At 38.6% G+C, this 15,447-nt stretch overlaps 1 protein-coding gene across 1 annotated transcript in view; it reads left to right on the top strand.

Moving 5' to 3' along the window:
* Positions 1-11,832, top strand: part of CPEB4 (cytoplasmic polyadenylation element binding protein 4) — a 39,077-nt gene extending 27,245 nt beyond the window's left edge. Inside the window, exons 3-9 of the mRNA XM_084268458.1 lie at positions 663-686; positions 2,683-2,856; positions 5,209-5,298; positions 5,871-5,989; positions 6,894-7,008; positions 7,223-7,404; positions 10,749-11,832. Of these exons, the coding sequence (XP_084124584.1) occupies positions 663-686; positions 2,683-2,856; positions 5,209-5,298; positions 5,871-5,989; positions 6,894-7,008; positions 7,223-7,404; positions 10,749-10,976 (932 nt within the window). The 3' untranslated portion in view covers positions 10,977-11,832. The remainder of the gene's footprint in view (positions 1-662; positions 687-2,682; positions 2,857-5,208; positions 5,299-5,870; positions 5,990-6,893; positions 7,009-7,222; positions 7,405-10,748) is intronic.
* Positions 11,833-15,447: the final 3,615 nt, after the last annotated feature.

The following is a 15,447-nucleotide window of genomic DNA, read 5'->3' as shown; positions in this document are numbered from 1 at the left end:
TACTGAGTTAGTGTGAGAGAATCTGTCCTGTTGTACCCAGACTGCAGGAGGGCTGGAAGGCAGTTTTAGTGACCCAGACATTTTCTCCTTGGCTTTTAAGTTTTTCAGCTGATTATTTGCCAGTAATAATTTAACCAGGACTTTGTGGATTGTACAAAGCTTTTATAGCAGCCTAATTTGAAAAAAGAAATTAACATAATAGTCCTCTACTTTCCTTGTGTTAGGGTTTTTCTACAGTTTGGTGTTAGAGGATGCTTGAACTTGGCAAGGTGGGGAGGATGCTGCTTGGCAGAATGCATTAGGAGACCTGGTGCATGAGAAAAGAGCCATTTACTTATAGGCATGCACCCAGCAGAAGATCAAGGAATAGATTGGAAAAGAAATGTGCAAATTAAGAACTAAAATTGTTTTGAAGAAGTCTCTTTGAGTATACATGCATACTTTGCCAGCCTCATCAACATGTTTGAGTAACAGGGACGGTACAAGGAAAAGGCATGGTGTTGTGGGCGGTGGGGGAGGTCAGCTGGTGATCACCATTTTAAATGACCTGGCGTATGATAAGGCTTGAGAATCACTGAGTTAGCATAAAGGCAATAAAACAAGGTCTTTTGGTCCTTATAACAATGTTTGAAAGGCTGTTTTCTTTCTCATTTAACATGCAGCAAGGACATATGGGAGAAGGCGAGGTAACAATATTCCTATTTAATTTTCTAATGTTGACAATGTCTCATGGGAGAAATAACATTAAGCTGTTACTAGAGGGCGAACTCCAAAATTTAAGATTATAAAGCATCAGTTTCACATGAGTTTACATAGTCTGCATGCCATAAATAAACATTTTAACTGAATTAGGTAGTACTCCACAGTAGTACTATTGAGGCTGAAACAATCACCATCCTTACAGGGGACATCATCTATATGATTTGTTACACTGGCGGGCTGTGTTGCTGTGTTTGTGTGTATGTTATGAATGCCAATGCTAGAGAAGTTTATTTTGGTTCTTTTGGGTGCTAATGGTTTTCTTTGATGGAGCATAGACTATAGTGAATATATGTCCTGGCCTGCTAGGTTGAAGAACCAGATCCTGCAAGGATGCGTGTTGAATTACCTAACAGCAGTGGTAATGCTGATGACCCTGAAAAGGTGGTTTAGGTATGGAGAATTGCTCCCTTCCAACAATACCTGCAGGATTGGGGTCTTTAGAGATGAAACCAATAGCATGAGCATCGGTTCATTAGGGGAAAGAAAGTAACATTTAAGTCTCTATTATTTTAATCACTGTAGGAACCAGGTTTTCCTAGCTACAGAACTGGGACCAGTAATAGTTGATTTTATTTTTATTAAAGGTGCACAAAGATTCTTGAGATTTCAAATGGAGCAAGCTGGCCGAGCCTTCCCTTTTCTTATTTGTATAAATTCTACAGACTGTGAATTTTATTGTATTTTTTTTTTTCTTCCAAGTTGTTAGCTGTTTGGGCATTGCATGGAAAATGGCTGGATATCAGAACTGAGCAGATTTTCTGTGTTCCAGATGTTCTCTTTTTTGAAACAAATTTATTTTGTAGGAAGGAAGCAAGAGCAGGGTAAATCAGTGTTACCAGTACATTACTGTGGTAGATTGTAATGAATTCTGGAAAAGCAGACATAGTATATAGCATCATAGGCAAAAGGAAATGTATCCTAAAACCTGTACCACACCTCATTTATTTGCTTACTTTTCCTATATATATTTATTTATTCCTAAAATGCTCCTTAAGTACATAGAAGCTATTCAGTTTGTTGTGTAGCAATTGAATACTGTAACTAAAGGGTGAATTCATAGAAGAGATCAGCTTGTGTGCTCTATATATGCTGTACGCATTTATAAATCAAGGAATTTTATTTACAAGCAATAAATATTTTAAAGGAATTTACAATAAATGATTATCATAGAAAAATATTAGGCTGTGAGGGGAAGCATGCTTACAACATTTTATCTTAGAGTGAGTCCATTAATGAAATTGTGTTGTAACATCTAAGTAAACTTGCTTCTAGGAATCATGCAGTATTGCCTACTTTTCAGTCTTCATTTGCAGTACATGGCAGTGGGTCTTCCTGTTTTTATCAGGATTATTGTTGTTATTTAGATGTGGGTGGTTTATGATAAGTTTTGATACCAGGTAATTTAAATGTGTGATATATTTAGCTGGTAGAATTCATGTTTTCCCATCCACACTGTGAAATTGTATCTACTCATTGTAAGAAGCTGTTCACTGGATATTGATACAGGGTAGGATTTTAGTGATGTGTCTGCTGTTAGGAAAGTCCCAGAAAAAAAAATTGGCTTATATTCTCTTCTTTTTTCACACCTTTTTAAAAGAAATCTAATTGGAAACACGAAGTATTCTGGAAAATGGTCAACTTGAGCATCCATTAGAAGTACTGTTTTGTGTGTAGTGCAGTTCTGAAGCAGGTGGCACCTTTTCTCTGAAATGGTGCATTTGAGTTATTTGAATGATACTGAAAACTTCTAAGGTTCATATGGATTTGAGACCATAACTCTTCATTGAAGGGGAAGACTGCAAACAGTTCTACTGCTGATGCAACAACTAGTGCATTTTAAAAATAAATATTTAAGCAGCGTGTGCTTTGTTCTGTTAGTATGTTTTTTTTCCTTCTTTGTTTTTTTAACCCCCTCTTCAGGTCAGTCTTCACTGTTTCCAATGGAAGACGGATTCCTGGATGATGGACGTGGGGATCAGACTCTTCACAGTGGTTTAGGATCACCTCACTGCTTCTCCCATCAGAATGGAGAACGAGTGGAACGCTATTCCCGTAAAGTCTTTGTGGGCGGACTGCCACCAGATATTGATGAAGGTAGGCTCAGAAAAATCTTCCCCAGAAGAGCTCCTCCTGGCTTAATGACAAAACTGTGGTGTGAAACCTTTTGTCTGTTAGCTAAGGAGTGATTGTGGAAAAGCTTTTGTATGTAAATGGACCTCTGCATGTTAGTGATTTTAGTCCATGGCAAAGGTGAGATAATTCAAGCTAGTCTAGACTATAGCATTGTACTGCCATTGAAGAGCTAAATCCTGTGCTACCACAGGTTTAACTGACATTTACAGTGTAAAAAAGGCATCGTGCTCAAAAAAAAGTAAATATTGCCTGTTGTAATTCATAAATACATTACAGCCATTTACTAGGCACCAGAAGCCTGTAGTAGGAAAAGTATTGCTTGTAGCTTTAGTAAGTTTGTATAGCAGTGAGTCATAGCTCTTTGTTGGTGTGTGTATGCTGAGAAAAGGTTGTTTTCAGCAGTGATTATGTCCAGTGGTAGCTTCTAACATGTGCATGGTGGGGATTCAGATGAGAATGAATCTGTATAGAGGCAATTGCTTACAGAGAGGCATCAAGAATTTGTGGTGGATCCATCATACAGATCCAGATGGTAGAATATTGCAGTTGTCACTAAAGAGAAACCCCAAACATATATGCAAGTGTGACACTTCATTTCACCAGTTCCATATTCTGTATGTACAAGGGTACTGGGATAGTGGCTGAAAGAAGTATAACAACTGTAAATCTCAAAAGTTGCTTTTTCTTAATCACAGAATAATTTAAATACTCACTTTTTGTGTTGGGAGGAATCGATTATAATGCCCTGCAGCATATACTGCTGTGATGTGACAACCTGGCCTTCATGTCAAGCACAAGAGCTACTTTACTATTAAAAGGTCAAACATAACATGGTATTTGCAAGAGGAAAAATGATCTTACAGTCTCTGTTTCTTTGTTGTTTTAGGGGTTTCGTTACCTTTGTTGTTTTAAAAGTAGATGAGCACATGGGTAGTTTGTTCTCTGCAGACCCTAGTTATTGAAGAACAGGACCTTCCCTGGACCTGTGCTAGGGAGGGTGGCTTGAATTTTTCAGAGTTGTTTTTGTTAGATCGCAGGTGTGAATTAGAATGAGTATATGATTCAAACTCTATATCACAGCTGGATTTTGAGGTTTTTCTGATCCTGTTTCTAGAAAGCATTTTATGCATATATCCCAACATCAAATTTGTGCTAAGTCCTGTTCTGGAGATCTGTTTTTAAGAATAGGTATCTAGTAAGTATTGTTCTGCTTAGTTTACATCTTCAGCAGCATGTAACCCTGCCACGCTGCCATTGCTGTATGTGTTCCTGATGCTCTGTAGTGAGCAGCTGTCAATACAGTGGGGGCTGTCGGTTGCTATTTATTAGCAATGTCATCAAAGAGTGTAAAGAAACTGAAAAAAAGTCATAATTGATAACACCTTTTCAAGATCTTTAATCAATTTGAGGATGAGGAAGATCCTCTAAACTGTGTATGAGAACACCTAACGGCGTGCTGGTATTGAGAGCCCCGTGATACCATACACAGCGTACAGCTGAGCAGTGTGCCAGTGGAGATGATGCTCCAGCAATGTGAAGTTTGTTCTTTTTGCTTCAGTTTTTTTAAAGAAAAATATCTTTTCCAGAGAACTTTAGCTAGCAGTGGTATAAGTGTGTTTGTGGAGAAGGAAAAGGGAGTGGTCACTGAGTTTTGAGAACAGAATTGCAGCCAGAAAACTTGTATAGTACTGGCATATGCACATTTATACCAGTAATTTGAGGTCAAAGGCAGTGTTGAAATGGATGCAAGGATTGCTTCTTGATACAGTAAAATGTTCTTGTCATCTCTCCTATAAAATTACATAACTGTGCCCTGCAAGTTTACTCTGTGGTAGTTCGGGGTCACACTTCGGTACCGTTTGCACGTGTGGCACTGGCACGTGGTATGAACAGGCAAGGCTGGGTCTTTCTATTATTTCTGCAATTACAAGGCAGATTGGCAGAGCTGATTGCTTTCTAGCAAGTCAGCAATTTGTGTCTAAAACTCTTGTGGGAGAATAGTTGAAGTTGGGTCATTATAGCTACATCGATGCAGTGGCTCCATTTCTGTGAATTATGGGTTATGAGCTTTTGTTTATAATCATCAGTAGAAAGGAAAGCTCAATCTTTCACCTGTCATGTTTTCTAATGTGTGTTCTGACTTGTCATAAAGATTACCCATCGACTACTAAGTATCGCTATGAGCTGCTGAACCTTTAGGGTCACAGAAGATTTATTTATGGGATGGACTTACCTTAAAACAGTGTTCTTCAAATGTCTTCCGTTCAGTTTAGTTTACTTTCAATTTGTGCCTTTTCCATTCTCTCTCTACAGATGAGATCACTGCTAGCTTTCGTCGCTTTGGACCTTTGATTGTAGACTGGCCACATAAGGCAGAGAGCAAATCTTATTTTCCTCCTAAAGGTAAATACCTGATAACTGATAACATGGGAGCTTTTAGAAGGATTTTTTCTTTATAAAACTCCATTTTACACATGTTTTTTGTGAAATGACTGCTGTTTGGGGTGGGGGGGAGAAGTGGAATGCTTGGGGTAATTATAAACTGGTGGAATTTAGAAAGTGCCTTTGCAATTATTTTGCATTAAAATAATTGTTCCTTTCTGGTTTTACTTTATTCCACTCTTCTCCCCTGATATTATTAATTTTTGTTATAATAGTCAAGACTAGCCCTCTTTGAAGGGACTAAATGCTCCTGGCAGGTTTGCCTCTACAGCTGTGACTTCAGTTCATATTGCTGCCATATCCTTTTCAAAGGAAATGAGGAGAAAGAGTGCTGATCAGCAAGCTCCCTGCTTTCCTTCATGTCCCTGCTGAGGACTTGCAGAATGCTGGGTTGTAAGCATGTGTGAGTGTCTTCAGGACTGTCCCTTTCTGTATGGTAGCACGGTGACATGGTGCCAGGTGTAACTCTGGGTTAAGTTGTTATCCTATAGGCAGATAGACAAGAGAAGTTGTGTTTGTTTTCCCTTTTGCAGGATATGCATTTTTGCTTTTCCAAGATGAAAGCTCTGTGCAGGCGCTGATTGATGCGTGTATTGAAGAAGATGGAAAGCTCTATCTTTGTGTTTCCAGCCCCACTATCAAAGACAAACCGGTAGGTAGAATTGTCAGGGCTTGCACAATTCCTGTTTGATAGCCAGAAAGGGTTCTCTTCAGATGCCTTTTTTGCTTTTTTTCTCTCTTCAGAGTGCTAATGTTTAAATGTCTTTAAGGTGTCAAATTAACCTCTCAAAGAGAAAACCAACTTACTTATTTTTAAACTATACATTATGAAGGTTTTTAGCCTGGTTACAATTAATATTTTTTAACAGAAAGGTTTGCTGAATTTCACCATTGCTGATGTAATAAATATTTTTTCCAGACAGGTAGTTTATCGAATAAAATGTAGAATTCATATTGTCTTTGTGGTGCATGTGATGTGTTTGATAGAGACAAATTAAATCCAAAAACCATCATGTGGCATTGAACTGTAATGTATTAGAACAAATGGTTTGGGAGGGCTGATGAGAATCTGTTTATAGTTGGACAGACTTCTGCTATATTCCTGTACTTCAAATATGGCCAGCTGAAGGCAAATACAAAGCAGCTAGTTTTGCATAGTAACTTTGCTCACTGGAGCCTGCTGCATGGAGATAACACTAGTCTAGCACTCACAGTGGGCTAGAGCCACGCGGGTAGCATAGATACGTATGTACCGACGCGGTTCATACAGTACATTTGGTCACGATTAAGTACATGTGTAAATAGAGGGTGAGTTCTTTTTCCCAGAAATTTGGGTAACAAGGAAGTGGTGAAATGTTCTATGATCAAGTGGTCTGTCTTAACAGAGCTTCTTGCCATTTGATTTAGAGAAATGATTGCTGAATGAGTAAAAAAAAAGAGTTTAGAAAGTACAGCCATGTAAGAGGTTTTCTTCTTTGTAGGACACTGTTCTAATTTATATTACTGAGATACTTTGAATTGTGAATGGTTAAAAAAAAAAGGCTTTTTGTCCATAGGTTCAGATCCGGCCTTGGAACCTTAGTGATAGTGATTTTGTTATGGATGGTTCACAGCCTCTTGACCCACGAAAAACCATTTTTGTTGGTGGTGTTCCTCGGCCTTTGCGAGCAGGTACACTGCGCCTTCGCAGCACTGGGCGTGTTGAATATGCAGCCTGATTTGGGGAGCAACGGGGGGAAATAAGTTATTTCAGCAAGGGAAGTATAAAGTGTTCTTGACACTTATTTTGGGGGACATAAATACAAAAGGACTGATTAATTTGGTGCTTTTAGGAAAAAAAAAATTGCCAAGCCTACACCACTGTTTGTTTTCCTTTCTGGTTTAGTGGAACTCGCGATGATAATGGATCGGCTGTATGGAGGGGTGTGCTATGCTGGAATTGACACAGACCCTGAGCTGAAGTACCCAAAAGGAGCTGGGCGGGTTGCATTTTCTAATCAACAGAGTTACATAGCTGCTATCAGTGCTCGCTTTGTTCAGCTGCAGCATGGAGAGATAGATAAACGGGTAAGGTCTTCAAGCATGTTCTATTTTTGTTCAGTGCTTTCTCTAGAAATGCTTTTCCATGTAAATGTGTGTCATTGTGAAGACTGTAAATGTTATATCAGATTAATTGCATATTTAGGGCTAGATTGTGCCACTTAGATACAACACAGAATAGAAATGAAGGAGTGGTATGCTTCTGTTGCTTCTGGAACGTGGGAGGCGACTGTGAAGCAGACTTTCTCAAATTGTTTAGCATAATGGGAAGCATGTCAGCTGCCTTGCCCTTTTATAAGAATTCTGTACTCATCACATACTCCCACTGCAAGTATTTGCACTTGTAGTGTTTGTATAACGTCAGGGAGTAAGGTATCTGCCAAGGATGGAGCAGTTCTTACTCTTGCTCTTCATCTTTTGAGAGATTGGGCAGACTCTGGCCTTAGTGTTACACATTGTCTGCTGGGTGTTCGTAAAGAGCATCAGAGTAAAGCCCTGTAAACTTGTTAGCGTGCATTGCAGCCTCACAGTCATCCTCCATAGCTTATGTAAAAGGCTGTATTTGGCTATTTTATTCCTTCATTATTACACGTCAAAAGAATATGCCAAAAGGATCTGTAGTTTGCTTGCCTCTGCCCTCTCATCTATATAAAATGTAACTTTGCTGATTACAGTGATCTTCGGGCCACAATTTTGAGAAACTCAGATCCCTGCATATGCCATTCTGTCTAATCCACACTTTGTCTCTGGATTTTTTTTACATGACTGTTGTTACTGATTTTAATTTTATAATTACTACAGAGAAAAAAAACCCCAAACTTGACTGATTGTTGGATTATCATTTCACTTCTGCTTTGGCTATAAAGCTTGGGTAGAAGAATTGTAACAACAGTTGGACTGTGGGCTGGTTAACTGGAATGTCTTTGTTCTAATCTTGGCTCTGAAATAAGTTCTGTACGGCTTTGAACAAATAATTTGGGCCACCCTTGTGCAACTTCTGCTTGCATAAGCAGACACTTGGGTGAATAGGTCCATTGAAGCTGGTGGGACTACAAATTTAAGCAAGTACTTCTGAACTCTAGCAAAGATTTTGCAATCTATTTCCCCTTCCTTCTTTCCTCCCACTCCTCCTATTTCCCCATTTTGTATGCAGTTAAGTAGAAATGTGGGGAGGTAAGTGCTCAGGGGGTTCATTACAAGAGGGCTTGGGTGCTTGAGACATAGAAAAGTGCAATAGTGTCAATACTACTTTTATTAATAACTTTTCCTAGTAACTTTTTTTCTGTAAAAATAAAATTAGCAACAAGAAGGGATTTCCTGTAAAATGAGGCAAGGAGGAGCTGATAAGGGGTGAGCCTTTCAGAGAGATAACACAAAGCTCTCAGTGGCCTGCAGCACCCGCACTGCAGAGATGCTGCTGAGGGCAGCCACCCTGAGCGTGCCTGACAAACTCACTGCAGTTTCAGCTCTTTCTCTGCAGCTGGCAAACCTCGATACACCTAGCACAGGTGACAGCTGCAGGCCGTATTTGGCACGTGCTTTTCAGCATACGCTGCATAAATGTGCTGAGGACTCTGCTATCTGTGGGTTACAAACTTGCACAAAACCCAGTGCTGCACTAACAGGCTAGAGCAAGCAGAGGTGTCATTACCTGGGCTGTCGTTCAGCCTCTGAGCAGACATACTAGGGCAGCAGAGTTCCCATGATAAGGAGGCATGTGTGGCATATTTGTAGGTTCTCCTCTTGGAGCTTGTGGGAGATGACACTCACCAATGAATACTCATCCTCAAGCTGTATAGCAAACTAGGAGATGAAGGGAGAATGTGGTGTTGTAAATATTTGTCTGCCTCTGCTCTTCTACAGTTTCATTCTTCTGAGTTGGTATGGAAGGGTGTTTGCAGTGGAAGAGGAGAAAGACTTGAGGCCAAAAAGGCTGCTGTACTGTCTCCCAAGTGTATGTACTATAAGCACAAACGGCATCAAGCTACTGCAGTGTTCTGTGAGAACTGGGATAAAACTGAGCAAGTTGAAAAACACAGGGAGTTGTGAATGCCCTTATTGGAATGAGCTGGTGTACCTCAGAGGTTTGTGAGATAGACAGGAGCATCCCTAAGCCACATGCAAAGATAACAGTAGAGACACCAGTCACAGTATGGGTATTTGGAAATGTTTGTGAAAAGACCTAACTAAATGAGCTTCAGAGAAGGCTCACAAACGTGCCTAGAGCACATAACTAGAGCTTATACCTGTACTTTTTTTAATGTGAAGTTTTATGCTGCACTTCTGAGATGTCCCATGGACCTTTGACAGTTCTATGGAATAAAGGAATGGGAGTGGAGGTAATTACTGGTTTTGAGGTGAAACTGAGCCTTTAGGGGATGGCAGTGCTGCAGTTGCGATTTAAACACAGAGACATGTCTAAACGAGCTGTGCTGTAGCCAGCTCAGATACTGAGAGCAGCAAGCTTTGCCCTGCTGTCACAGAGAAAGCGCTCTGGAGTACTGGGAGCAGGGGTTTGTAGCCCACAGTACAGCAGGCTTGACTTTGGGATGCAAATGCCTAGATTAAAAGCTTGAAGCCTACAGATGTTGCGGTCTAGATATATCCTTGGAGCACCAGCTGGTAAGTTCCTCTGAGTCATTATCAGTTAAGAACTTGAAGAAGTTTTTCTTCTACTTTCTTGTCTGCTGTACTGAATTACTGCTCATCATCAGATCCTCAATGCAAGCAGTGTAGGTGGCCATCAGAGTCCTGTTTTAAGCTTCTCATTTAATCCCCCAAAGATTAGGTAGGTTTCCTTTTGTTGTGAGGACTAGCCTACAAAAAAAGAAAACAAATACGTTGTATTTTAAGATAATAAATGATGTATTTTAAAGTTGGAGATGCAGACATTGAAATTTGCAGACCACCTGTGTACTTAATCTGCAGTTAACAGTGTTGTGTAAATAGTTTACATTCCTACCTGAAAGGGTAGGAGCTTGATTGTGCATCACCATATGCAAAAGCAAACCCCCAGAATTCGGCAGGGGTTTGATGGGAATCTGCCTGCCAGTTCTGTAACAATAGGTTGATTGGTCCTTTCTGTAAATCAGTGACAGCATGTGTGATACTGATGGTCAGCATTAGTTTCTGGGGTGTTTTTAAGGATCGGGGAGAACAGCGACAGCAGGAGCAGTGTTGTCAAGTTAGTTTGGGGTGTTTAATGACAATGACTGTGTGTAATGAGGGGGAAAATTCCTGAGTGTGATGTTCCCTACTTAGAGAACTGAGATCGAAATCCTGCTGGAACACAGCGAGTAAATAAGGTGGAATTGTCATGATGTACATTGTTACTAAGATTTGTAAATGCTCTTCTTGTTTTCTGAATGCAGGTGGAAGTTAAGCCATATGTCTTGGATGATCAGCTTTGTGATGAATGTCAGGGGGCCCGTTGCGGTGGAAAATTTGCTCCATTTTTCTGTGCTAATGTTACCTGTCTGCAGTATTACTGTGAATATTGCTGGGCTGCTATCCATTCACGCGCTGGCAGGGAATTCCACAAGCCCCTGGTGAAGGAGGGAGGAGATCGCCCAAGACATATTTCATTCCGCTGGAACTAAACGATCACTGCAGTGCTCATATGCAGGCCTCAAATTAAGTGCACTCTTCTGTTATCCTGATCGCCCCTTCCCCACCCTACCCTTTCTCTTCAAGATAGCATGTCCTTTTGTAGTAGTCTGTAATTTAACAATAGTACAACGAAAGAATGACCTATAATATGGGTATTTTGTAGAATCTTGTCATTGAAAACTGTATTGGGAACTCCTTTTCGTATTGATAACGTTGCAAGTGAGTTGCATTCTCTTGTCTTTACTATCGAGAGAACACTTAATTTCATGCAACATTTTCTTAGAGGAGAGAAAAATATTAAGAAAAGATAATTGAAACAATAGAGTATTTTGGTTTTTTAATTAAATTATTGTTAATAAAGAACATAGGAATACTTTTATTAAAATAACCGTGTAACGATAACACTATCGGTCTGTTCTGACACTTTTCCCCCAGGGAAGCCTGTTTTTTGCCTCTCTTTTTGTTTTCACTTCAGATTTTTCCAGCAACAGATGAAGTTAGCATTTACCTACCAACAGGAAAGAGCATGTTTAAAGCAACAAAAATGCATGAGCAAAGTTGAAGCAGCATTATAATACTGATCTTTTTAAGAAATCTCTTAAGGGTTTTGAGGCTGAAATTTTAGCTCGGCGTGTATTTGACCGTGCCTCTGACTACCACCCACATCCAAATTACTAATGAGATAGGCAGAGCTTACTATATTTTCATCAAAATGATTACATTTTAAGAATTTCTGAATGTAAAAGGAGTAAAGTTACTACTGAGGGGGGAGTGCACTTTTTTTTTCTTTAAGAGAACTCAATTGTCTGGTTACAGCCCTAGAAATCCTACCAAAGCTAGAGTAATGACAACTAGTTAACTGGCATTTCCTCTCCTGAAGGATAAATATATAGATTTTTATTTTTGATGGCTATATATAACTCTATATCCTAATATACTAACATTAATCAGGGGCCAGCCTTTGCTCTCCATTTTGACGTGAAAAAGTAGAAAACCTAAAGATACCTCAAGGATATCACTGATTTTTACTGAAGTTTTGATATTCCATTGTGTCACACAAACTAAAATTGGCTGCTTATTGCTTTCCCATCTCGGGTGTAAAGTTGGTTTTAAATATCCCCAGACTTAGTTGCCACAGAAGGCGTGAACCTAAGTAGTTTCCAAGTCTGGTTTTGCGCCGTATTCTGAGTTTGCCCATGAAATGGTGCAAGCGTGTGTATGCCTTTCTTACTCTTGCTGTAGAAAGAATCCCAACCAAGATTCCACCTCTTCAGAACTTAATATGAGGAGAGACAGACAGACAGACAGGTATTTGAAGTGCCAACGTTGCGAAGTTAATGCCTGCTTTATTATAAAGAAGTTCTACCGTGAGAAGCATTAACACAGTACATGTTAATGGAATGATAAAGAGTGGGTGCAGGGGTTTAGTTTGAAACAGTTGAGTGAAGGAGTAGTTCTGAAAATTGCTTTTGTTACTTTTGAACCAATGCCCTGGCCAACTTCTCAAATGATTATTTAGCAGTGTGCAAACAAACAGTTTTAGTGGCAATCTTCTGAGCTGCCCGAGCGGCACGGTACCATCCTAGATCCTCTCAAACCAAAGACTTGCCTCAGCACTGCTTGGAAAACATCTGCTCCGTGACAAGCCCTTGTCGGCCCCGTTCATCCCCTCCCCGCAGCCCAGATTATCTTTATGAGAAGCAGTTTTTATTTTCAATACAGGCTTTAATGAACTATACCGTACCAAGTTCCAAAGGTCAAAATGGAGACATTTGCTGTCTACTAGTCAAGTATAGAAAGGGAGCTGCTTTTAATGAAATCCCTGAAAATATTGACAACAGTAATGCAAATGCAGAGTGCTCTTGTGTAGATTGTCAGGGACTTTTTTTTCTCTGAAGTACATAATTATAGTCGGAATGTTCCTTTAAGTTTTTTAATGCTTGTAGGTGGCTTGGGGTGTGCTGTTGTGCCGATCCTACCCAGTAAACAGGTGAGATGGGTTACCATTACAAGAAATAACACTGTTTGAGAACTAGCTTTGAATAATAATTTTCCCTTTGTACATGACCTGCTGAATTTCGGTACAGTGTTTTTGTAGCTAACTTATTTTGTCATGCACATAATGTATATTTGTTATGCACTACTTTTGTATATCTTGTTTTTCCAACAGTGAGCATTTTTAGGCACACTTTTCACTGACGGGATATCTCTTTATGCAATACCTCAATTTTTCATATTGCAAAGAGTAGCTTTTTGTACTTTTATTACTGAGAGATCTTCATATACTTCATTTTTTAATATAAATAATTTTAATAAATTTTATTTTCTTATATTCTGCTTTTTATACATTTCAGTGCTCTGCATACATTTTGAATTATGGATGTTGTGCACTGGCAATGCTATTTTAGAATCTGCAGAGAAAAGAAAGCATGTTGCTTAAACATCTTAGCCCAGCACCAGGTATTTGGTGTACATATAATTTAAGAAATAGTATATGTAAAGTTGAGAATTAAAGAAGAAAAGCATGAAAGTGACAAATGACACTGTCTTTAGACCCATGAAATTTAAATGCATAAATATAGTGTAGAAATTTAAAAGTAAAGAAACATCAAAATTGTCTACCGCTTCTTACTAAGTTTTTAAAAATTATACACAAATGCAGACGTTTTTGGTGAATGTTTAGCCATTTTTAATATTAATAAAAATTGATGTTAGGTGTTTGATGCAGAAATGTGTCTGCTCTTTTAAATTATATTTAAAGAATAAAAGAGAGCCTGCTAGGTGGCAGGCATGTAATGTTAGTATGCATGACTAATGTAAGAAATTGTTATTCTACTAATATTCACTTGTGATTGTGTGACAAGCGTGTTTACAGATTATTTGGTTACACTTCGATTTACAGGGCATAAACAATTATATACATTACTCTGTACTTAAGTAGTGACGACGTGTCCTTCTGGCTGCCTGGGGTTTGTGGCTGGGGTTACCGTGTAGCTCCACTCACAGCCGACAGGCAGTCGGGTTACCGGTCTTAGGGTATCACTTCAATCGGCAACGGGGTTAATGCGCATGTAGTTTTATCACACTAGCATGGCACTGGCCATGTACTTACAATGTAGTTACAGAGTAATTACATGGTTATTTTTGCAATGTAAAATAAAGTGTTTCTGATTATTTTATATGTAAAGGAACCCCACTGCCCGTGCTTTTTGGTATAGTATATACTTCTCCATACACAGACCTCTGCAGAATGCAAATTTAAAACTTGCAGTGAATGAATTTAGCGTTTTATAAGGATGCTGTTGGAAAGACTTGATAATTCACCCCTTTTGTTTTTGAAGAGTTAAAGCCTTCTGTTAAAAGGTGATTTAAAACTTGAATGTGATGAATCGTGGCAAGTTAACTTCAAGTTATGTGCAATACCTATTTCAGACTTCTGGAAGATCTTTGCAGTGTAATTCTTTGTTTTTAATTGCAGACATTTAAAAATGTCATTTTCTACTGTTCTAGTAAATCCTCTTTCTTGCTGGTGTTTCTAAAGAAAAGAATCAGAAATCAATCTTTCTACTAATGTAAATTTGAGATTATTTTTAAAAATATGGAATAAAAGGTTTTGGTCATTTGCTTTATTTTATTATCTTATTTTAAAGCTACTGTGATAGCATTGTAAGAATTGGGACAATATTGTATTCAACTGTTTTATTTTTTATATTTTTAAATTTTAAAGTATAATTAGTTTTTATAATTTTCATCAGATTTTTTTGTTATATTTTTTGGAAGTGAAACTTTTAGCAAGTGGGTGTCTAGTTTTTACTAATCCCTAATATGTTTTTTCCCCCACTGTATTGCTCATATTATCAGAAGGAAAAGTTATTTAAGTATGTCAGTTAATTGTACTACTTGGCTGAATTTCCATATAGTTTTTACTGTGTATGGGGAGGTTGTAGTATTTATTATAGCATTTTAAATAAGGGTAATTCATTTTTTATTAAAGTCATTTTCACGTTTAAGTTCATATTTTTGTATGTTCTACTCTAAGTTATATAACACAAGTTACTTTTTTTAAAGAGTTCATTTGTTGAAGTGCTAGTGAAAATTAATGTTATTAAATAGTTTGCAAATGACTATTTATACCAGTATGCATATAATTTTTAAATATTTGTAATGTGAGATGTTGAATGAATAAAACTTTTAACTCAGTTTTTCTTCTTAACCTTTTTATTTTGAGCTTCCTGTAGAAGCATGTTCCTTTGTGGCTGAAGCTCATGGGGCTTGGGGAAGTGATTTTGGTGAAGCGTGCAGCACATGTCCAGCTGTGTGCCGTGTCAGGTGCCCTTGGCTAAGTTCTGCAGCGCTGTTTCAGTCCAAGCTTGGAGCATGGCTCTGTCCAGGGTATATGAGAGAGTGCGACCACTCGAGTGATGCCCAGTACCCCTAATGCTGTATCAAATTGGCACAAAA

This window comes from Gallinula chloropus, assembly GCF_964237585.1.
Source record: "Gallinula chloropus genome assembly, chromosome: 10".
Lineage (NCBI taxonomy): Eukaryota > Metazoa > Chordata > Aves > Gruiformes > Rallidae > Gallinula > Gallinula chloropus.
Note: the sequence above shows the minus strand (reverse complement) of the source record. Positions and strands in the feature narration are given on the sequence as shown.